We start from the raw sequence: 24,608 nt of genomic DNA, 5'->3' as shown, positions 1-24,608 counted from the left end.
TTGCGAACCAGGGGCAGGTTCATGAAAGTTCGCAGTTCATGGTTCGTGAAATTTGATGAACCACGAACCACATGGTTCGGTTTTTTCCCAGTTTGTGCCCATCTCTAGCTAGGACAGTGGACCCAATCCACTTGGAAGGCTCACTGAAATGAGCCAGACCAGTCATACAGACACTCTGAAGGTGATGATGAAGAGTGGTACCTACTACTGCCATATCCACAATTATCCCTCTCTGTCAGGTCTGGAGAGAAGCAGGCAAACGTACAAGCAGGGAGTCAAGTAAGAAATCCATCTCAATTTTCCTGAGTAACAAGATGCTGACAAGCAACAAGATTTTTCCCCCTATCATCATTACAGCTTCATTACAACTTGTGGACCATGATCATTATACAGAAGCAGGCAATGGCAAACCACTTCAATTAGTCTCTGGGCTTGAAAACTCCAGCAGGGATTGCCATAATTCAGCTATGACTTGATGACACTTTCCACCACCCCTTCTCTGTGAGCTTTTATGTGACATCTTTTTTGATGTAGTGCTGAAGTGGCGTTCAAGTTCAAGTTTATTATTACGGCACTATGCCAGTATAAAGTACATATAGAAGTCAAGAAGCAATAATAAAATAGATAAAAATTTTACAGCGAACTATATATAGATAAAAGAGAAGGTACATACATGTGGACATGTTAAGGTACCTGAAAGAGACTTGCAAACAGGCATCATCAATTAACAGATGAGAGGGAATTTAAACGATCTTTTTGAATAATGTAGCAAGTAGCACAGAATCTGGCTACATTAATGGTAATAGTCTGGGATTCATCAGATAACAATTGATACAGTTTGATTCTGACCGGCCTGGCAATGCCTTTGTTAGAGGCAAAATATATTTTGGCCTGTGCAATCCCCTTATACTGACCCTCTAGCACTGCTGAAAGAAGTGTTGAGCATCTAGCTAGAGTAAAAGCTCTCCTGAGCATACAGTCATCACCAATATAAGTTAGATAGGCGAGGGGAGCTAGGTGAAATCAAGCTTGCTCAAGAGCTACAAAGGCTGGGTATCTAGCCAGATCAGACTGTCTCTCTATATTGACTAGTCTTTGTTTCAGCACAGCCTTAGCCTGATCCCAATTCATAGCCAAAATAGCTTGGGAGGAAAACCCAAGAAGGTGTAATTTATTATGGACTGCACTCAGCCATTTGGATTGGAAACTGTCCAGTAAGATCAAGTGGGTCAGACCATGAGGATTGAAATTAATGCTGAGCCAGTATCTAAGTGAAGCAAGGGTAATTCTGGCTTCCATCGTTATTGAGCCTGTTTCCAAGCAAATCAGGGCATTTGGGACCCCCCTTCCTCAGGACTCGGAGAGCAGCTCTTAAAAAATTAGACAGGACCCTTTCCAATGGGGGAAAATCTTGATGAGGGGGGCAGGAAGGTGCCATAAAGCATTTGAGATATTACTTTCACCTGGAACAGTTTTTGAGCTGCCGGGAAAAAATGAGCACTTTTGTATGTAAGAATTTGAGTATACCGTTTGCAACTTTTCCTCCTTGTGCCGCCATGGATTTATTATGGGCATTCCTTGCCCCCAAGGCTTGTAGGACCATGCCCAAATACCTAAAGCTTGTTATGGGTGTCCATTAATGACCCAGTACCTCTTCTTTTGGTGTTTCTCAAAAGCCATGACCTTGGTCTTGGGGTAGTTTAGTTCTAGGTGGTTCTTATTACAAAATTCAGCAAACTTTGGGAGAGCTCTCCTGAGACCTATCAGGATTCTAATACCACATCATCTGCATAAATGAGGGTAGAGATGTGCTGTTGCTGGATTTTAGGAGAGTGTAAGTCAAACGAACCAAGATAGGCCACCACATAATTTATATATAAATTAAACAGCACTGGAGCCAGCAAACATCCTTGCCTGACTCCTTTGTGGGTGCTAATTGGTTCAGAAAGGCAACCTCTTGCATTATATCTGCCTCTTAAAAGTATATTATCATGGAAGGCTTTCATTAAGAAGAGCAATCTTCTGTCAATCGTCAAAGATTCTAATTTGCCCTTTTTTAATTGGGCTGAAGTGGTGAAGGGGAAATGGAGCCAAAGTATGCATCGTTACATGTTAAAGGGAGAGTTTAACAATGTAATTAAACAAAAAAGACTTATAGAGAATAAACAGATACTATCTTTTTGTGAGAAACCATTTTTCAAAAAGTACATAGTAATATATATATATATATAGTGTATATGTTTATATATGTGTGTAGTGTAGCGTAGCGTAGCGTAGCATAGCATAGCATAGTGGGTAGACTGTTAGACTGGGATCTAGCAGATCCAGGTATGGATTCCCAGTGCCATGAATACTCACTTCGTGACTTTGGGCCAGTCAGTCACTCTGCCTAACGGACTCAATTTAGTTGTTGGGAGGATAAAGTAGAAGACAAGAGAACTATGTTATACACCACTTTGGGGTCCTGGGGTCCCCATTGGGAAGAGAAACACAACGTAAATACCTACATCTCTTCTCTTTTCCACACTGTGACACTGAGAGATCTCTGTCTTTTGGTGCTACACCTCTGAAGATGCCAGCCACAGCTGCTGGCGAAACGTCAGGAACTACAATGCCAAGACCACGGCAATACAGCCCGGAAAACCCACAACAACCAACAACGTAAATATCTAAATAAATTAATTAAACAGACAAGGAATATTGTTATTCTTCTGTAGTAAGGTGTAAGGGAGTTGTGATCAGAGAAGAACTTCATGATAAAAAGGAACTTATATGATCACCGAAAAGATGAATGGGTGGTGAACAGTGGGTATTATGGCGTATTTACAGTGCAATTCTAAGCAAAGTTATTCCAGACTACTCTCATTTAAATCAACGGACTTAAACTGGAGTAATTCTGTTTAGGAGTACACTATTATGCACCAAATACAAATCAGCATATTTACTTTCATAACCTGGTAAAAATTTCAAAAAGAAAAATCAAACAGAAAACAATCATTGCAGGTGATTTTTAATATTGTAAACAAATCTTCTCAAGGATATATGTATGGCAAAGGAAAGAGACTATGCTAACAAACAACCACTTTCAGTAATGGAAGGTTTAAAAGTATGAAAGCTAAGGATAGTTGGCAAATTCTACATCCAAAATAGAACATACATTTTATTTATCAATGCCTCGTTCATATTCAAAACTTGGTTTAATTTTTATTAGTTCCCCTTTTCCCCCTCTCAACTATTGGCACATCTTTTGGCCACCTTGCAACTGTAATCCATTTTTTAAACACGAACATTATTGCACCTGGAACCTGTATTCCTGATGGTTTGTCTATCACTTACCAAAACCCAAAATGTTGTGTATGCATACTTCCATAATCCATACATTGGTGTGACCTCAAGAACATGAAAACAGTTTTTATTTTTACCAATTGTCACTGACTTTAAAAAAAGACTTTTTTCCCATAGAAAGTGGGAAGTGTGTATGTTTTCATGTCCCATAAGTTCTTGGCATAATATTTTTCCCTTCTTCATTGTTTATGCAGATGATTCAACCAACACATGTACAAATATGATCACACCAGCAGGTTGCTGCTGGACTTCCTATCATTGTTGGAAGGGTTGGGGAGGATGATCAGCTGGGGGGAGATGAGGACCCCCTCCTGCCAGAGTACTTGCAGATCCCCTGGTTGTCATTTTAGAATTCTCCACAGTGTCCCGTCCTTTAGTATTCTTTTTTTTCCTAAAGAGATCCCTGATTACTTTAGGCATTGCTTGTGGAGAAGGTTCTTCCTTGATCATTTTGGCTGCCCTTGCCCCACTCGACCTTTCTGAGATGGGACAACCAGAACAGTATGTGATATTCCAAATCCAACTACACCATATATTTAAACAATGGCAATGTGATACAGTCCGTTGTGATACTACAATGGTTTTGGTCCTACCTAGAAGGTAGGTTTCAGAGGGTGGTGCTGGGGGACTCCTGCTCGGTGACTTGGCCTCTAGCCTATGGGGTCCCATAGGCTAGAGGTTCCATTTTATGCCCTATGTTTTTTCAACATCTACAGAAAGTAGATGGGTGAGATTAACTGCCACCTGCTTTCCCATGAAGAGGCCTGGGTCCATCAGCACCCCCAAACTATGCACCTGCTCCTTTAGAGAGTGTGTAACCCCATCCAGAACAAGAGACACCTCCTCCTACCAGTAGCACCTCTCTTTAGGGAGGTAGTGGAATTAATTTTGGTTTATTGGCCAGTGTCCAGTAGCACATTTCACCAACTTCAGCTGATGAGCCAGCTGTGGCCTTTCCCGGATAAAAAAGATCTTACTATGTTATACACCACTTATCTCGGGAGACAGTTGTTTGCAAAAATTCCTTATTATTTATTGCTGGGACCTAGAAAGAGAAGGCACCTTCAAGTTTTATTAGTAATTTATCCTAGATTTGACCTAATGTTGCTAAACCTAGTTCTCTCTCTTGTCTAATGTACCAGATCTATTACTCAAGTTGTCATATTTTCATCCTCCCTGAACCATTCCCCAAAAAATCTTTAGCAAAGAAGCAGTATAAATTGTATTAGGAGCAGAGAGCACAGCCCTTTCCCCACATCTTAAACACTCACGGAATGCTGGCGGTTTCTTTGTGTGATATAACTAACATCACCGTTTCCAAAGTGGAGGCAGGCAGTTATGATTCCGCTTTCAGCTGTTTGGCACCACGAAAACAGAAACATAACTGTCTGCCTCCATTTTGGAAGTGGAGACGCCAGAAATTGCGCAAAAAAGCTGCCAGTGTTCTGTGAGCGGGGTGCGATTTTTAGAACATGGGGAAACAGCCTTTATCTGGAGAAGAGTGAAGAAGCTCACTTTTCAATTTAAACCCCTTATGTCCCCAGATGAGTTTACTGAACATTCTCTGAATTTTATCTAATTGTTGCTAAGATAACCTATGTGGAATCGCTGCAAACAAAAAAAAGTCTCTCGATGATACCTTAATTTTTAGTGTTGCTCTTCTATCTAACCAAAATAAATTCAATTTGGACTAATAATTCAGTTCCTCTTCAGGCATGACATTTAATATGCCTATGTTAGCAAGTTTTCAATAATATGCAAGCAAGGTGCTTAATATCCTTGGCAACGCAGTTAGATCTTCTTGTCTGGGTTCTACCTTTGTCTGATCATTTATCCTAAAACCCATCAACATTGATTTTACTCTGTATTTTACATCCAGAGACAGCTCCATAAGAGTCTATATCATTCAGTTTTTCAGTTTTGAGGATATTGAATTGAAAATTGTTTCGTCTGCATATAGGAGTACTTTCGTTTCACTGTTTTGGCCCTTTATTCCTTTAATGGATTATCTTGTCTAACTTTCTGAGCAAGACATTCTACATAGATAAGGGGTGAAATATCCTGCTTCAACTGCACCTGCTTGGTTAAATGTCCTTTAATTAAAACGTGTGCTTTGACGACAGAATAAAAAGATATTAACCACAGTGTGTCTCTGTTCTCAACTTTCCTAATGATGCCCAAATTGCCAGCTAACCCTGTCAAAAGCCTTCTCTGCATCCATGAAGTAGAAGGCAGCTGGAATTAGGGTTGCCAACTCTGGGTTGGGAAATTCCCTGAGATTTGGGGATGGAGCCTGGGGAGGGTGGGTTAGGATGAGGAGAGACCTCAGTGTTGATGGGTTGTAGTATAAATGATCAGACAAAGTTAGGCATAGTAAATGTCACGGCTGAAGAGGAATTGAATTATTAATCCAAACTGAATTTATTTTGGCTAGGTAGATGAGCAGAGACCTGGTTGCTAAATAAACATCATATAATTTTAATTTTTTTGGTTCTGACAGGCTTATAGACATTTACAAACATAATATCCAAACAGTTAAAGATTTCACTTTTTTCTTTTACCCACATGATACTTTCTCTCCGATCTCTTGTGGGACTTTTCATAATGTTTTTTCTCATCAAGCATTTCTGATCTGATCCCACGTAATTGGAAAATATATGTCTGTAGAGTTCCTAACTTCAAAGAATAATTTAATTTCTTTTTTAACAAAATATAAATTCCAATCTTTCCATATTTTAAGTAGATATTTAGTCAGTCTCCAATTATGTCTTTCTTTACTATCTATCTCTACAATTACTGGAGGGTGGTCCACACATATAGGCCATTTCCACACGCGCCCTGGGAGATCATGTAAACTCACAGCATGAAGCATCTTCCTAGCATGATCTCCCGGCACGATCCCCTTTAATGGCCCAATGTCAGAAAAAGGGCTATTAAATGGGATTGTGCCAGGAAATCAAGCTAGGAAGACGCTTTTATGCCACGAGTTTCGTGCAATCTTCTGGGAGCGTGGCCATGTGAAAATGACCATAATTGGACCTCTGTCTCTACCTTAACTAATTAATTCACCAAAGTAGAGGTGATCAATAGAACAGGTACCTAGGGAAAGTATCATGTGGGTAAAAGAAAAAAGTGAAGTCTAACTGTTGGGATATGTTTGTAAATATCTATAAGGTTTAACTGGTTCATCCAGTTTTAGAAAATAACAGTTTTAGAAAATAACAGGAGCTACCAGTTTCTTGAGATCTTTTTGGATATGTCAGTTTTCATATAATTCCAGTCTTGTTCCACCTACGCTGGCTCCCAAATTGCTTCCAGGCCTAACTCAAAGTATTAACATTTAAAGTCTTATACAGGTTGAGGCCAGTATACCTTAAGGACTACCTACTCCCATGTGAACCTACCCTAGGGTTGCCAGGTCCAGGTTGGGAAATGCCTGGAGATTTGGGGGATCACCTGGAGATCAATTGTAATTCCAGGAGATCTCCAGCCACCACCTGGAGACTGGCAAACCTAACCTACCCGTTCACTCAGGTCATCTTTAGAGGCCCTGTTTTGAGTGCCCCTGCCATCTGAGGCCAGATGGGTGGCAATCCAAGAAATTTCCTTCTTGCTTATTTGCACATAAATTATGGAATTCCGTCCCCAGGGAGATTGTCTGCCCTCTTCTATCATTGTCTTCAGACAGTGGGTGAAGACTTTTCTGTTTTGTCTGGCATTCCCTGACTGATTCTGACTGACTCCTTCCTCACATTCACTCTTTATACACTTATATATTTTGTTTTATGTGTTTTAATCTTGTTTTAAAAAATTTATTGTTCATTGCATTGGGGACCCTATACTGGGTGCAAATGCAGCTTAAAAATGCTTTAATAAAATAAACAAATTTTATATTCAATCCCTAGGATAGAATTTGCCTTAATAAAAAACTGTACACTGGATTGGTATATTTGTTGAGCTGTCCACAACCACCACAAGATCTCCTGCTCAGTGACAGGCAATTTATAACTTGTCAGTAGATATGTGGAGTTGTGGATTTTAACCTCATTGAGCATTGCTTCATGCTGGGGATGCCAGGTCCCCTGGGCTTGAAACTTGGGGAGGGGGGAGGGGTTTGGAAGCATGCACGCCAGGAGGACTCGTGCATGAGCCAAGCACAGGTGTGCTCTGCAGCACTTCCTCATTGCTCCAGGAATGGCATCATTCCTGCGTGACGAGGAAGTGCTACAGAGTGCATGGGAGTTCACAGCAGGGGTCCCAGGCCCATTCCTGCACCTTTCCCTTCCACAGGCCAGGTGAGAGGTGCCGGGGACTTGGAGTGGGGGATCCCGTGCCCCCACTAGGGGAATGGGATTCCTACTTCATGCTGAATCTTTATCTGCCATTTTGTTGTGTGTTCACCTAATTTGGAGACAGGTTTGGACTCTTTGGAGCTCTTTGCAGTCAATAGTCTGCAGACAGTTATCATTCTTTCACTGGCTTATAGTTTCCAGGACAAGATCAAATAGGGCTGGCAGCTCCTGGTTGGGAAATTCCTGGAGATTTGGGGGGGGGGGCGGGTTGGAGCCATAGAGGGTGGGGTTTGGGAGGGCAGGGACTTCGACTGGCTATAATGCCATAGGGTCCACCTTTCAAAGCAGCCATTTTCTCCAGGGGAACTGATCTCTGTCACCTGGAGATCAGTTGTAATTCCGGGAGATCTCTAGCCACCACTTGGAGGCTGGCAACCCTAAGTACTGGGCCTTCAAAGCTCTGTTATATGGAGCCTCTGCATCACAGGGACTACCTCTTCCAATTCCTTAAATCAAGAGAGGGAGGTGGTGTTTCATAACCCATCTCTAATGGTAAGGACACAGGTCTTTACCTTCACCATGGAATGCTTTCCCTCTTGAATGACATTAGGCAGGCCACATCCTTGCTGCTCTTCTGGTATCTAATCTCAGAAAATATTTCCTACCAGTTCAAAGCAGCTGGAGTTAGTTTCTTTCAAGCTGGAATTGTTGTTGACATCTTTTGACAATGTTTTTAAGCTGTTTCCAGTTTTAATTTTTTATTTTATTTTATAGTGTGTTTTTAAAGTATTAGTATCTGTTTCATTGCAATTGTACATCACTTTGAGTGCCATCTGTTTGACAGATGCGTTACATTGTTTTGAAATACATAAATTCACTAGATGGTGGACTATATGGTGGCCATCTTATAACAGAGATCCAAAATTTCACAAGGCCCAGACTGTTGCCAAAAGGAGAGCCAAAGTTACAGTCTGGGTGGGCTGAGCACTGTTTCTCAGAAGATATGAAACCCAAGCCGGTCTTCTTGACATCTTTTATTTATTATTTATTTATGTTAGTTGAAAAGCTTGCACTGGCTCCATAATAAAGCCCTTATCTTGGATAGGCCATGAGGCAATTTCCATCGCTGATTACTGTAATGCACTGCCAATTCTTTTGAAAAGAGAACCAAACTTCAGAGAAAACCTGTTGTCTGTCTGATCTTCCCACAAAATGGTTGCCAGTGATTAAATGCTAGAACTCCATTTTGCTTTGGTGAAAGATGGAGATTACACTCGAAACATAAAGATTTGCCTTTTCATTATCAACTACAACTGGCATTTCATCTAAAGCTTTACACATTGGTTTGTGAACTGTGGGTTGAGAAATACCTAGAGATTTGGAGGTAGAGTTTGAGGAGGAGAGGGAGCTCAACAGGGATGTGATACCAGTTGCCATTCTCCAGGGGAATACTCTGTAGACAGGAGATTAGTTGTAATTCTGGGGCATCTCCAGGCCCCAACTGGAGATTGGCAACTTTATTTGTATACTATGACTTGCCTGGGCATGACCACAAATAGCTACTTGGAGATCTGGTAGGGATGCCAGGCCAATGCTCCTCAGGAGCTGTTAGGGGGTGGGGCCTGGGGGGAAGTGTTCCTAAAGACCCAGAAGTGACATCACTTTCCCCTCCAGTGATGATCTAGGAATCCCCAAAACTCTATGGTAAATACTATAGAGATTTCATCAGTTCCTAGGGTATTGTGGGGAGGGCAGTGACATCACTAACATTTGTTTACCTGGAAGTGACTTTAAAATGTTGGCAGTGATGCCCCCCCCATTTTCCTCCCACTGCTCACCAGAGCAAGTGCAGGCAATGGAGGGTGGGTAGGGTTGCCAGATGGCTGCTATTCACTGGGACAGTATGGTGTTTTGGGGGACTGTCCGGGGGAAATGTTCCCAAATACCAGACACCTGGCTCCTCCCCCCAGCAGCTCCATTGCCCAGCCTGGGCACCTGGGCATCCAGCCTTTCTCCTGCACAGCAGTAGCAGGAGTGGCCAGCCAGCCTGGGTGCCTGGGAAGCCTCCCACAGCTGTGTGGCACTGCCCAGGAGTGGCCAGCAACACAATGTATAGGACAACCTCTGGTGGTTCAGCCTCTGCTTAGGATTGTACGGTTAAAATCAAAACACTCCACATTTGTGACATCCCCCCTGCCCTATAAACCTGCACAAGCCTTTAAAAAGTATTTTATTATTTTCTTTAAGAAGACATTTTCTGTGCCTGATGGTGTTGATTATTTTCTGTGCCTGATGATGCTCAGAACTAGCCTTCCGGAGGAGGAGGAAAGATTTTCCAATAAATCTCAGAAAACAGGAAACCTTTTAATGTAAAAAAGCAATAACCTTGTACTCACAGCCATAATTTTTTAAAAAGGAGTGAATAACAGTTCCTAAGGCATTCTCTGTCTCTGAGAAAGTGTTCTATAGTTATAGGTTGCAAAAAGCAATAGATAGGCCTCTGATATTCCGTTCCATTTCTGACTGCTGGCAACTAAGGGGGTAGGAATTACAGAACAGAGAGACTGTTTTGTAGGAGCATCACATGGTGCCGTACATTAAAACAGTACAGGAAGAAGAGCCCTTTGGGGGGGAAATCCCGACAAAATAGTCAGACATGTAATTAAAGGGCATGCTTTGGCGCTAGAGATTGAAGTTGTCTGTACCAGGAATTTCCTCCAGGGCTGCCATTTTAGCAATCATTTGGATCCAACCAGGTTGGAGAGTCACGACAAAATAGCAATATACCTGCATTCATTTTCTTAAACAAGTATCATGATTCTAGATAAATATCATGATACCTTATAGCAGTGGGAACCTGTCCTTGGAACCAGGCTTGCCAATCTCCAGTTGGGGGCTGGAAATCTTCTGGAATTACCTGATCTCCGGATAAGAGAGATCAGTTCCCCTGGAGAAAATGGCTGCTTTGGAGAGTGGACTCTATGCCATCACATCTTCTCTGAGGTCCCTCTCCTCCCCAAATCCTGTCCTCCCCAGGCTCCACCTCCGCATCTTACAGGTATTTACCAACCTGGAGTTAGAAACCCTACTTGAAACAGTAATGCATTGATGAACATTGTTAAGAGTGAGAAAAAACCCACAGGGAATCTGCTGTCTTGAAAATACCAAGTACAAATATCTCATCATGCCTTTTGTTGGAAGTGAAGGACTTTGCAGACTTTTTATCCCACAGACGAGGCAGTACATCTAGGATCAGTGGATCTTTTTGTCTTAACCTTCACTTAAAAAACAGTCGGGATGTGTGTGTGTGTCAGAGTTTGGATTGTGCTGCTTTGCCAGCAGAAGAAAGGATAACTCTCCCCACTTCTTATACCATTTCCCTGATAGAAATCACACTAACCCCACAAGCTAGCTACCCTTAGCTACAGTAAGGAGGGGAAATACGGAGAACTTTGGAAGATCTTATCATATATGCCCCGGAGGGTGCTTCGATCAGCTGGAAAAAAATCTGCTAGTGATCCCCGGCCCACGGGAACAGGGTTGTTACCCCTTCCAAGCTTCTCATCAGACTGGCTGCTCTCTCCACCTCCCGCCCCTTGAATGTTAATGGGGCAGGGCATATTTGGGCGGCCACCATCTTGAGTTTTATTGTTATAAGAACTGAGTTTTATCATTGTATGAACAGTTTTATGTATCTTTTAATGTGTTTTAACTCTGCTCTGAGCCTGCCATGCGAGAGCGGACAAAAAATCGAATGAATAAATGAACGAATGAAGGGGGATTTCTAATGGAGGAAAAGGCATTGAGAAAATAGTTACACCTCCCACATGCTATGGACCCAGGGCCGGTGCGTCCATGGAGGCGGTGCTGGTAGCCACCTTAAGCGCTGACTGGGGGGCGGGGGCGCACGCTGCGGAGCTGGTGGTGGTAGTGCTGGCAGTTGAGCAGGAGGGCTGGGATCTCCCAGCTGCTGTGCCCAGCCAGGAGTGCATGCTGGCGGAGGCAGCGCAGGGCAACTGAGTGGACAGCCTCCCAGCCCTCCTGCTCAATTGCCCCGTGCTGCCACCGCTGCCATGAGCGCACAGCTGTGGGCCAGCCAGGCATGACAGGCGGCCAGGGTGGTGCGGGGCAACTGAGAGGGAGGGCTGGAAGGCCACCCGCGCACCGCCCCAGCTGCCTGCTGCACCAATGGGGCGGCTGGCTCGCAGCGGCATACCCTGCGTGATGACATCACATGCAGTGATGTCATCATGCAGTCTGGGTGCACACGCATGCTTTGTGCACACACACATGGGGGCAGGTATCTGGCCTCAGGCACCAGAAACCCTGGCACCAGCCCTGTATGGACCAATCCACATCACCTTTTGCTGGATTTTTTCTAGTATTAATGAAAATGAGGGGAGATGTGATGGTAGGCTGTTTTCTTGCAGATCCCCCGCTCTGAATAGAGAGTAGCATGCCCCCCAAATTAAATGGGAGCTTCCATACAATGCAATATTCATTGCATTTAATACAAGCAATATATGGCTGCTTCTAAATGTGGTGTCAAAATGTGCCTTTCTCTGTGGCAGCAGCAGCAAGTAGCATGGAAGTAGATGAGAATTTATTCATTTGCTTCATTTATAACTCACTTTTCCCCCAATGGAGACTTGAAGTGGGTTACATTCTTCTCCTTTTCTCCATTTTATGTTCACAACAATCCTGTGAAGTAGGTGAGACTTTAAATGTGTGACAAGGTCATCTAACGAGCTTCCATGACAGAGTGGGGATTCAAACTGGGGTTTCTCAGTCCTGGTCCAGCACTCTAACCATTACATCACACTGACTCAGTAGCCTATAAATACTTCCTGCTGGGAAAGGGGAGAGCCAAGCTTATGATGTGGTCAGTGTTTCTGGATTGAAACTGCAAACTGAAGTATGCTCCAATCTGATGCCAATCCTTGGCCCAGTGAGATGAGAAAGTACTTTAAGAGACTTACGGTTGGGTCCAGACTAAACTGGCAAATTAATAATAATAACATTGTGTTTATATATTGTTCTTCAGGACAGATTAGTGCTACACTCAATGCAGTTAATAAGTCATTGTTATTATTATCACCCTGTGAGGTAGGTGGGGCTGAGTGCTATGAGAGAGTTGTGACTGACCCAAGGTCACCCAGCTGACTTCAAGTGGAAGAGTGGGGAATCGAACCCAGTTCTCCAGATTAGAGTCCTGCCACTCTCAGTAACTGGCTCTCTTCAACTACTGATTTCCCCTTCTGTGGACTGAAGGGGGAGTCAGGTAAATTCCATTTTACCACTGGAAAATTTAATCTGTATCTAAACCAGGGCTTTTTTTTCAGCTGGAACTCAGCCACAGCCCCTCCCAATATATCTAAGGAGATATACCCAAAATATATCCCAGGAGATTAAGGATACAATAAAGCAGATCATATATTGCTTTCAAGTTATCAGTCCTGGTACTCAAACCAGGTTGATTTGATGCACTTTTAAAAGTGTATCCCATATTTTAAAATGACAGACTTTTAAAATGGCCAGCATTTTTTAATATACATACAATGGTAAACAATTAGACAAAATGCATTCCTGAAAACATCGCCTCATTTGGTCCTGCTTCCACCATTGTTCCCTCGTCCCCACGCACTCACCAATATTCCTCTCCTGCCTAATGTGATAAAATCTGTTCTGGCATTACTGTAAAAACAGAAGCAGCCATTTTGAAAAGTAGCACATTTGGAGAACTCTACAGACACTAGCACACTCACTGTGGAGCAACAACTTGGCTATTGCTTAAGCATTGAAGTGTGGGCTGAGATAAAATCCCCAGGAGTTACTGTGGTCATTGTACTGTGAGTTCCTCCTGAGTCACGTCCGCTGCTGTTTGAGATTAGAGTTGCCAATGGACCAGGAATAAAACCCCAGCCTGGTCTGTTAATCTGTAGAAATCAGCAGGTAAAATGTTTCTTAGCATGGAGACAAGCCTCATAACGCTAGTAGATCAAGCTAGTACTAAAGGCAGAGGAGCAGGGGCTAGTAAAAAAAAAGCTATCAAGGCTATTTGGGATGGGAATAGCAGCCACAGGAATAGCCTCTTCTACAGAAGACTGGACAAGGCAGATATCACTGGCCAGAAGATGGTGGGTTCTGATACACACCTTTATTTTATGTTAACTTAGGCCATTTCCACACACGTTGAATAATGCACTTTCAATGCACTTTAGCAATCATTTGGAAGTGGGTTTTTTGTTCCACACATGGAAAAGCAGTTCCAAATGTTCACTAAAGAGTATTGAAAGTGGATTATCCAATGTGTGTGGAAGCAGCCTTACTCTTGGGTACTGTGATATCTCCATTTATCATAGCTGGGCAGGCTTGCCATTTGCCCGGGTTCTGGCAGTCATTGCTGCTGGAGTGAGCCTTCTCACCCATCATTGCTTTTGGGGCTGACAGGAGAACAATAGGGGGTGGCTGGAAATAACAAAGCACAATGTGTTGACATCATGTCTGCTGGAAAACCGGGATGTGATGTCAGACCATCAGCTGATGCATTGGCCCACCGACATCACATCCAGGTCTTCTGCCAGACATGATGTCAATATGTCATGTGACTTCCCCTCTGCCCTTTCTTCAAAACACAGCAGAATTGCAAAAACTTGTATTAAAAATTCTGGCATCTCAAGCTGAATGCTTCTGACCTGACCTTGGAACAGAGACTTGAAGGTAATTCTGTGTTTTTCATTTGTCATGGGGAAAACTGGTGTAGTGGTTAGAGTGTCAGGCTCTGATCTGGCAGACTCTAATTGGAATCCTCACTCTGATACCTACACCTGTCGGTTGGTAGGGTTGCCAGCCCAGCATTGGCAACTGGTGGAAGAATTCGCAGTGGGGAGCAGAGACTGTGAAATGGCATTACTGTAATGTCAATTCTGGCTGCATAACCAGAAGAGATGGAGCCATGCAGCATGACACTCTTATGATTTCCCCAAAACTCTATAGTAAAAACCACTGAGATCAGGGGAATTCCTGGAGTCCTGGGCAACTCAGGGCCAAACTACAAGTGACGAATGACACTTGAATGGCAAGTGTATTCCTCCCTGTTCACTTGCCCTCCACTCTATCCACTTGCCGTTCAAGTGTCATTCGTCATGTGTAGCTTGGCTCACAGTAATGTCACTTCCGAGTTCCTAGCTGGAAGCAGCATTGCAGCATCTCAGGACACTCTTCCCCCCTTCATTTGTCCTCCTGCCTTCCACTGAGCACTAGTGGGGGGTAGGGCGCATGAGCTGGGGATTCTAGATGGCAACCCTACTGAGTGACTTTGGGCCAGTCACACTCTCTCAGCCTAACCTACCTCACAGGGTTGTTGGGAAGATAAAATGGAATGAGGAAGAACACGGGGCCACTTTAGGTCACCATTGGAGAGAAAGGCATAGTATAAATGATGTTAATTAATCAACTGGTTACCAGTAAAAGCTTGGCTGGTTAGCTACTGCTTTGCCTGTGTTCTTTGCTCCTGCCTCCAACTACAGCCAGAATCAGTAGCATGAAAGCACATCCTCTTGAACTCACTTAAAGAGGCTCAGGATGAGGCCGCAACAAATTAGTCCACTTGACAGAACTATTTCATATCAAATGACCAGGGCTCATTTTGAGGGGGAACGTGCAGGAATGCAGTTCCAGCAGTTCCCCAAAGAGGTCACATGTCATGTGGCCCTGCCCACCAGACTCTTGGCCATTTTGGGCCCGTTTCAGCCTGGATTGGGGCCAAAACGGCCCAAATTCGGCCTCTGATGGATGGTGGATCACTCTTCTGCTCAGCAGCAGCCCAAACCTGACCATTTTGGGCCCCTTATCAGCCATTTTCAGCCCCCTTTTGCTGTTTTGGGCCCAATTTCGGCCCTGAATGGCCAGGATTGGGCCCAAAACAGCCAGGATAGGTGATGTCAGGGGGTGTGGCATATGCAAATCAGTTGTGCCAATGACACACTTCTGGTGATGTCAAGGGGTATGGCATATGCTAATGAGTTATGCTAATGAGTTCCTCCAGCTCTTTTTCTACGAAATGACCCCTGCAAATGACAAATGTCAGAAGGTATTGATAGAATTATGAGACTGATTGTTATTCACACTTTTATCACACTGTTCATTGTAATGTATTGCATTTTATCTTGTTTTACTGCATTGTTTATTAAATGCATTATACTGTTTTATTATGCTGTTATTAATTTTGTAATCCGCCTTCAGTCTCAGCGAGAAAGGTAGACTATAAGCAAATGAAATAAATGAATAAAATAATTGCCAGTGGGAGTGTGCGGCTGTTCATATTACTTTGGAGAGAAATGGTAGGCAAGGAAATAGTCTTTGAGCAGAATTCCAGAAGTGACCTAAAAATTACAGACTTACAGTGCAATCCTAAATAAAGTTATTCCAGACTACACCCATTGACTTCAATGGACTTAGACTGGAGTAACTCTTCTTAGGATTACACTGTACATCTTTTTACGCCTACTGACTTCCATGGACTTAGAAGAGTGTAGCTTTGTTTAGGAATGCACTGCTTATGTAACAGCCTTACTGCTAATTTCTACAGAAAATCTATTATTTAGTGCCCCCCTCCTGGTTGCTGTGTGCGTGTGTGTTGTTTTTATTAATGTTTAGATCATTAGGGGAACCGCTATACATACAACCATCTGCTTTACAGTGTGTCCTTTACACTGCCTACCATAAATACAGCTTATTAAAATATCTTTTGGGTTTTATTGTTAAGATCAATTATCACATTATACTGACATATGCTACTGTTAAGAAGATTCTGAAATGTTAGTTTTGGCAAGAATTTAAAGTTGCCTGTTAGTACAGTACAAAATATCTATCATTTGAAGAGCATTGGAGAGACAATTTATAAATACATTAGCCATCAGATAAGATTTAAGGAAGAGACAAATATGGACAGATTTTGTTGGGAGATTGTTTGGAACAGGAAATGCAGTCGAAATATTCCAAAGAGAATTCTCCTCTACTGACAAATTAAAGTTTCCTGCTTTTACTTATATGGCTATGAAAACTGCAGTAGGTATCCATCAGTAGTTTAATCCTTGTTTTAGTTTACATTTGTTCTGAATTATATAAGCGTGACATAATTACTGGATTTCCTTTCTTTGCTGGTTGTTTTGATATATAATCAAAGAAGTTAGAAAAAGATGCATCCTAAATATAGAAAAAGAATTCTATCCTCTTACCAAGAGAAAAAAGACAAGAAAAACCTGCATGGTAAGAGATCTTCAGGAAAAAGAATCCATCCAGTTCCAGTGAGTGAGCTCTGTGAAGTGAATTCCTAGCCTTATTCTTAAAACAAACTATTACTCAATTACATCTTTTTATCTTGCCCTTCCCCCAAGGAGCTCAGAGCATCTTGCACTGTTCTTCCCTGCTCCATTTTATTCTCACAACAGCCCTATAAGGTAGGCTAGGCAGACAAAGAATGGTTGACTCAAAGTCATTCAGTGAGTTTTATGGCAGAGTAAGGCTCTGATTAGGTCTCGCAAGACTAGTCCAACACCCTGATTGCTACAGCACACTCACTTTTTAATTAAGTTTTTATCTTCCTAAATCTATTTCTTTTTGGAAGGAAGACAGAAAAAACATGATATTCTGGAATCATTTATCAGTACCACACCCACCCACAGGGTTTTCTGCATGTGTTCTCACAGCTTTAAACTATTTCATGTTGCTTTATTTTCCCAAATGCACATTAATGATAAAAAGTTAAAAACTCACACAAATTGCTTGCCTTGAAAAAGATCATTTCTTTCTTGCCCTAAAGGATCAACTACAGATAGAAAATCTTACCTATCAAGATTTTGTGTGTGTGTGTGTGTGTGTGTGTAATAATCTTAAAGCATGTATGTAGCACATGTATTTGGCAATACTTAAAACAACCCTGTAAGGTAGATCCATCTCCATGTAGCAAGTGAGGCATAGAGGATGAGAGTGTTCTCCCTAAGGCCACTGAATTGATGGCAGAAGCAAAATGTGAACTTAAGTCTCAGAGCCGTTATGCTATGCTACGCCCCAGATACATCTGTGCTGTCCACCCAAGACCTTCAATCTCATGCACAGTCTGCTATGGCCACTCTGCTCTCATGAAGTTCCTTTCCATTCCAGTGAGGCTTGTACATCTTTCCCAACGATGTGCATTCTTTGGGGGGGGGGAGTTTCAGAGTCCAAATGATTGTGATGCAGGCTCTCTCAAACTCTGCACTTGCATGGGGAGATGCAAAGTGGCAGTCAAAGCAGCACCTTTGCCTGCAGTCCTATTTCACATGCTTCTGCCTTAGTAGCAGCTGAGCCAAGAGAGCTCGAAGCGCGCCTCCCCCACAAATCCCAGACCTTACCTTCTGCAGCCATTGGGTGTTGTTCTCCAGGATGCTTTCCAACTGCTGAAGCCGCTTTGCCGGCCACTTGGCCTCAGTAAGAGATGGAGTGTCCCTCTGGAGCGAGTTTGAGACTTGGTACTCAGCAGTGGGAGGACTGCAGTGCCCAACTTCAGGCAGCAGGAATGTGAAGGTGCAGGCGCCATGCTGTACCCGGTGCTGGGCCCTTTCTGTAGCCTCCTTCCCTTTCACGTGGGATCCTAGCCCTAACACCGCTGGATCCATTGCTGCCCACGCTGCCAGCAAGAGACATGCTAGATCTCCCCGACGCCCCATACTTCAGCTCTCACTAGTCTATTTTCAGAACTCAGCCCTGCACACTGACTTGCAGCTCCCTCTGCCTGCATGTGATTTCAGACAGTTCTGAGACTGGGACTGGAAGCTTGCAGGAATTCTGTATCTGCACACACCACCAAATCCCTTTCCATTGCTTTCTCCATCTCTGGCTCGCATCCTCTTGACAACGGCAAGAAGTTTTATGATTATTATGATTTTTAAGCCCTCCCACCACCTCCTCCACTTGTCCCCCCCTCCCCTCCCTGACTGATGAGCCCTCCCCCTCTTGCCCCATGCAGGTTTTGGGAACTCAGCCCAGCTTCCTTTAAAGATGCTTTGTCTCTTTGCCCGCTGAGTCAAGCACTACTTCTGCTGAGATAATTAGGACCCAAGAATGTGCACTCCACACTCAGCAGTGCCTGGGTCTTGCTGTTTCCGTCCAGCACACTCCTCGTGTTGTTTGGCAGGAGAAGGAAACGGAGTTTCTGTTCCCAAAGTCGGCACTTTCAGGACATGGCTGCGGCACAGGAATGTTCCGAGGTTTCACTTTGGTGCTGAAGCAGGAACGTGAGAAGAAATCCCAGGAAAAGTAGGAACGAGCTCTTGCACTGTGCCACAAAAGCAGCATTTGGCACTGAGATATAGGGAAGAATGTGTTGTATCAGGTCCTTTTCACACAGCCTTTTAAACAGTTTTGGCTGCTGATTGTGTGCCGTTTCAGACACAAATGGTTTGGCTGCTGGTTGTTAACAGGTTTTTTTTTTTAACCTTTTCGGAAAAGGTCACTTGTGTCCCATTTTCAATGCAGGGTTGAAACTTTTTTTAAAAAAACTGTTTTTTACCATTCTCAAGTTTTCAATGCACTTCCTATTCACTGCAGAGTACCCTTTGAAATTGTGGTGCTTCCGACAGCACCATCTTTTTATTTCCCCATCCAATTCCAGCATATTTTTGAACATATATACATCAGCACTATAGCATTGTGTTGATAGGTATAGCAGGATCTCTGAATTTTCAACTTCCATTTTTTTAAAAAAAAGTAAATCTCTAGCTCCTTCCTTTTACTTTTGTATCTCCATATCTCTGCAAGAAAAGGAGATAGAGACGTATACTGTTTTAAAATGAAAACTGGGAATTCAGAAAACTCGCTACACCTATTGTTACAATGCTGTAGTGCTATAGCACTATTTTATGCTGATTTTTTAAAAATGCAAATGTCCTGGTGGCCTGGGGGTGGGGGTGGGAGGTAGCCACTTTTGGTGCCAGAAAAAGTGGCACTGTTGGAAACGGCCACAGCAATTCACATAGGGTTCATAAACAGCAATAATGCTGCTTTAAACTGCCACCCCCACATCACTTTACACGATGTTGGGGCAGCAATGGATAACATCCCAGTTAAAACAGAAAACTGAAAGGGGGGCCTTAAATATTAACCACCCACCCCTAAAACTTCTGTGCTTAGGCAATCCAAATTCTGCCCCCTAAGAAAACAGAATTCTGCCACCTGCATAAACTTACTAGTAACCATAGAGGGGAGCAAATTCCCTCACGGGAGGTAAACAGACTTAACTCTGTGCAAGCAGTTTATGATTTAAAGTGCTCCTATATTTCATACAAAACTCTGTCACAGTATACTGTACATATACAGTATTACAATAATTAGTAAGTTGTATAGTTCATGAAATAACAATTTCTTCCTGCATACATAAATAAATTCAATACAAATGTAGCGGAAATGACTCCGGAGAGATAAAGAACAAAAAGCTTAATAGAAGAGAAAATTTATGTTCTATTCCTTCTTTTGTCTTTTCTTAACATTGTGTGACCGGACAGCTGGAAAGTGTTTACCTCCCGTGGGGGAATTTGCTCCCCTCTACAGTTACTAGTAATTTTACTGGGAGAGCCATCACAATTCTATAGACCTGCATAAACTTGGCATAAACTTAATTTCTCTTCATACATTTGGCAATTTTCAATCCTATTCATAACTTTTCTGGTTTACCAAGTCACAGAGAAGCAGGGTTATGAAGTTTTGCCCTTGGGCCACTGGAGGTCATGGTCAGCCACCTCTCTGGCTGTTGAGGGTTCAGCATGAATTGTCCATGTAGCCCTTCATAGGGCTAACAACTTTTAAAACATGGAAAATTACAATTCTCAGCTAGCTGAATTCCTTCTGTACTTTGAGCTCCTGAAAAACTGCCACATATGCACAGAACTGTCCTGTTTACAGAGTACATTTCACAGCAATTCATGTATTTGACCTCAGTACTAAGACAGGGCCAGCTCGCATAAGACAAAGCTCAGAAGTGATTCAAGCTTGCAACATCATGGCTCAAAGCTCACCTAATTGGAGTCTGATCCTATAATCCTTTATTTGGAAGCAAGTCCCATTGTCGTCAATGGGCCTTATTCCCAGTAAGCATAGATAAGACAGCAGTCCCAATCACTAAGTTATGTCCTCCTAACGTTCACATTATTTATTTACTTCATTTATACCCCACCTTTCTCCCCAATGGGGACCCAAAGCAGCTTACATTGTTCCCTCTTCTCCATTTTTCCTCACAACAACCTTGTGAGGTAGGTTTGGCTGAGACAGTGAGCGGCCCAAGGTCACCCAGGAAGATTCCATAGCAGAATGGGGATTCAAACCTGTGTCTCCCAGATGTTAGTCTGACACTCTAACCACTCCAGGAGTTTTACAACCTGGGGTTGGCAACCTTACTTGTGGGACACACCTGCAGCACCCACATCACTGGCTGGCTAGCGGCTGAGCTGTTGCAGAACGGGACGGAAGACAAGAAAACGGTTGGCCTATGTCTCCTCTTCTGAAAACTTCCCTGTCCTCTGTCCTCTTTTAGAAATTTTCACTAAAAAAAAAAAACCCTCGTCCTTTTTTTCTCCCCGGAATATCCAAATTTGTATTCTGGGTCCAAAAATATCCTCTTGCATGGATTTACCAGAGGGCTACAATTTAGTACTTCTGTCTTCCATGGAGACTTTCTTTTTCAGTTCTGGGCCTAGATGAGATCATTTCTTGCAAAGTTAGACTTCTCTTGTGCTCCTCTCACTTACTTTGGAAAGTCCAGCACCTGCAGCCAAGCCACCTTCTGACCGATAATAAAGTCCTGGCTTTTTCTGCTTCAGTGTGTTATGTTGGTGACCATCTGGTACCAAAAGAATTAATCGAGTTGATATGATGTGATTTCAGTAGGGAGGGAGCCTGTTTTGATTTCTACCACTATCTTCTTCCAGTCTTAGAGACTGGAAACTCTTTCTTGGTCCTCAGCCCAGGTGAGATCATTCCTTGCAAAGAGACTTTTTTTTACCCCCACGGAAACACAGGTCCCATACAGATCTCCAGAGCGTTTGTGCACAATGGCAAAAGCCAATCTGCCACCTTCTCCAGAGCCAACAATAGTTACTTTGGAAATTCATACTTTAAATCACTTCAGCACATGCCTGGGAAATGTTCGAGGCACTGCAAAGGCCAAACACGTTTTGAGATTGGTTAAAAAAAAACCCAGAAAGAAATGGCATATTAAGTGTATAAGAGTTGCTTATATACTATGATCCTTTAGCATTGCCCTGGAATTGCCACTGAACAATCATCTGAAAGTGGAATAAAAATGATGGTTCCACATGGCAATTAATGTAGTGCTACATTTCCCATAACAATCCAGCTGTACCCCCTTTCTAGTGACAAGATTTCACTATATGTTAACTCAGAAGGAAGTCCTGCCCAGCTTAGGTCCCATTTCTTCCACTATTAGGGCCAAGCTACAAGTGATGCCTGACACAGATTGGACACTTGTCAGCTTCCCTCAAGTTTTGATGGGAAAACTCTAACCTCCTGGTCTTGCAGCTTGGCTCTTTGACTGCTGTCCAATGGACTTTTCAACTGTCACTTGTCCCACATTCCACCAAGCTGCCTACATTTCCCGCCAAAACTTGAGGGAAGCTGGCAAGTGTCCAACCTGTGTCATTCGTCGCTTGTAGTTTGGCCCTAACTGTCTCTTTAATTAGTAGTTTCCTTTTTAAGTGGTTTGTTTCTACCCCTGTTCCCTTTTCTTTCACTTGCCTGGTAGTGTCAAGCCTAAATTCCTCTGCAGGCACCACTCACAGCTGCAATCCTGGAAAAAAAATTAATAAACAAACACTGTGGCTGCAGAGAGGAAACCAGGAAGGAATCCATCTAATTAATGGCTGGAAACACTGTAGCCACTCAAGTGAATAGGAAGCTATTAATGAAAGTGACAGCTTGTGTGAAGCAAAAGAAAGGGATATAACAGAAAGGGATAAAGAAAAATGAAAAGGACAGTAATGTTGCCAGGCCACCATAGCACTTTGCCAGGCCTCACTAGACAGGTCACACAGGGTTGCATATCTCCCGGTGAGGCCTGGAGGTCTCCTGGAATTACAACTGATCTTTAGACTACAGAGATCAGGCTCCGTGGACAGCTTTGGAGGCTGGAATCTACGGCATCACATTTCTGCTTTGCTCTCCCCCCCCCCCCCCCACAAATTCTGCCCTTCCCAGGATCCAACCCCAAATCTCCAGAAATTGCCCGACTTAGAGGTGACAACCCTACAGGTGAGCTGTGTGTGTATTTTAAAGCTGCCACAAATCAGACCTGGGGTTAAAACGGGACAGGAAAACAATATTGAAAAGACTGAAATCGGTTGGCACCAAAGCTGTATGGATTCCTTGCAAAAACAGAGTGATGTCCATTTCAGACTAAACTGGCTTGGAAGGAGCTGGGTTGCCAACTCCTGGTTGGGAAATTCCTGGAGACTTGGGAGTGGAGCCTGACAAGGGTGGGGTTTGGGATGGAGAGAGGAGGGAGTTCAGCAGAATATAATATCACTAGCAACAAAGCCCGTTGTGGGAAAACATACAACGGGCCCTAGAAAGTGGAGGGTGGGCAGGTGGGCATTCCCTCCTCCTCCATCATTGATCCCGGCCAGATGAAGGCGGGGGGTGGGTGGGCATGGCCACCTCCTCGGCACCTGATCCCGGCCGAGGGAAGGAAGGTGGGCATTGCCACCTGCTCTGCACCTGATTCTGGCTGGGTGAATAGGGGGTGAATGGGGGTGGGCTTTGCCTCCTGCTCCCACCTGGGTGAAGGAGGTGGACTGGCATTGCCTCCTGCTTTGCTCCTCATCTCAACTGGTTGAAGGCGGGGGGCAGGCATTGCCACCTGCTCTGCACCTGATCCCAGCCTGGGCTTCCCGCCGTGGCGCGCTCTCCGGAGGTCCGGCTGCCTCATCTGGGCTTCCCTCCACAGCAGCACCCCTCTGGTGGTGCAACAGGGTAGCAAGTGAGTTGTCTTGAATATGCTTAGCCTTTTATATAGCAGGATAACGTTCACCCTCCAAAGCAGCCATTGTCTTCAGAAGAACTGATCTCTCTTCCCTGGAGATCAGTTGCAATTCCAGGAGATCTCCTGAAAGTTGACAACTCTAGTGAAGGGCAAATTGGATTTGGGCTGCCTTAGACTATATCTGTGGAAGACTATAGCCAGGGCTAGAAGGTTAGGGGGAAAAGAGGTCTTGCACTTTCAAGGGCCATTTTGCACACACACCCTGTACGAATCCAGTAGGGACAATTCCAGTGCTCTGACCCATCCATCTATGATGTGCAACAGTGTCACTGCATAAACAGTACAGTTTTGTTTCTCCCAAATGATTTAGTGCAAAACTGCTGCAAGTGGTATCAGATCAAGTAGAGGAACAGCCTTGCAAATATAGTTTTCCGCATTTCACTGCTACAGTGATTGAAAAAACTGCACTTAATGGTATTCTCCTTTTTGTTGAACTTGCAAAGATGCAGGAGATACAAGGATTAAGCAATTCCTGGAACTGGACTAAGACCGAAGATATTTTTAAATGAAGTCTGTTTTACCCCTGGCAGTCTTTATATTTTGGTTTGTTACACAAACTGTAAATCCAAGCCAGATAAAGAAGTCATCTAATTTAAATTACTCTGGTGTGGGATACAAATATTACTCCAGTGACCTCTAAATCCAAAGTGATTAAGTTGGCCAAAACATTTGCATTTCAGGGATATTAATGAACACACAATTTACAATATGCAGAGAGCAATGGAATGAGCTATTTTGCAAGACATTTCACACAGGGTGTATGTGTGGGGGGGTGGGGGGAACGACTATTTAAAATTAAGGTTGACACAAATTCTTAGATAATTATTTGGTTGTGTTTCAATTCATCAATATTACTGAAATTTAGAGTCCCAATTTAGAGT

At 43.3% G+C, this 24,608-nt stretch overlaps 1 protein-coding gene across 2 annotated transcripts in view; it reads right to left on the bottom strand.

The window, feature by feature from the left end:
• The window catches only part of LOC129343677 (angiopoietin-2-like), a 54,313-nt gene extending 35,806 nt beyond the window's left edge, over positions 1 to 18,507 (bottom strand). For both annotated transcript variants that reach the window (XM_055000035.1, XM_055000036.1), the window contains exon 1: positions 18,032 to 18,507. In XM_055000035.1, the coding sequence (XP_054856010.1) occupies positions 18,032 to 18,346 (315 nt within the window). In that variant the 5' untranslated portion in view covers positions 18,347 to 18,507. The remainder of the gene's footprint in view (positions 1 to 18,031) is intronic.
• Between the last annotated feature and the right edge of the window lie 6,101 nt (positions 18,508 to 24,608).

The sequence above is a fragment of the Eublepharis macularius genome, chromosome 15 (genome assembly GCF_028583425.1).
Source record: "Eublepharis macularius isolate TG4126 chromosome 15, MPM_Emac_v1.0, whole genome shotgun sequence".
Taxonomy (NCBI): Eukaryota; Metazoa; Chordata; class Lepidosauria; order Squamata; family Eublepharidae; genus Eublepharis; species Eublepharis macularius.
This window is presented reverse-complemented; position numbering and strand designations above follow the sequence as displayed.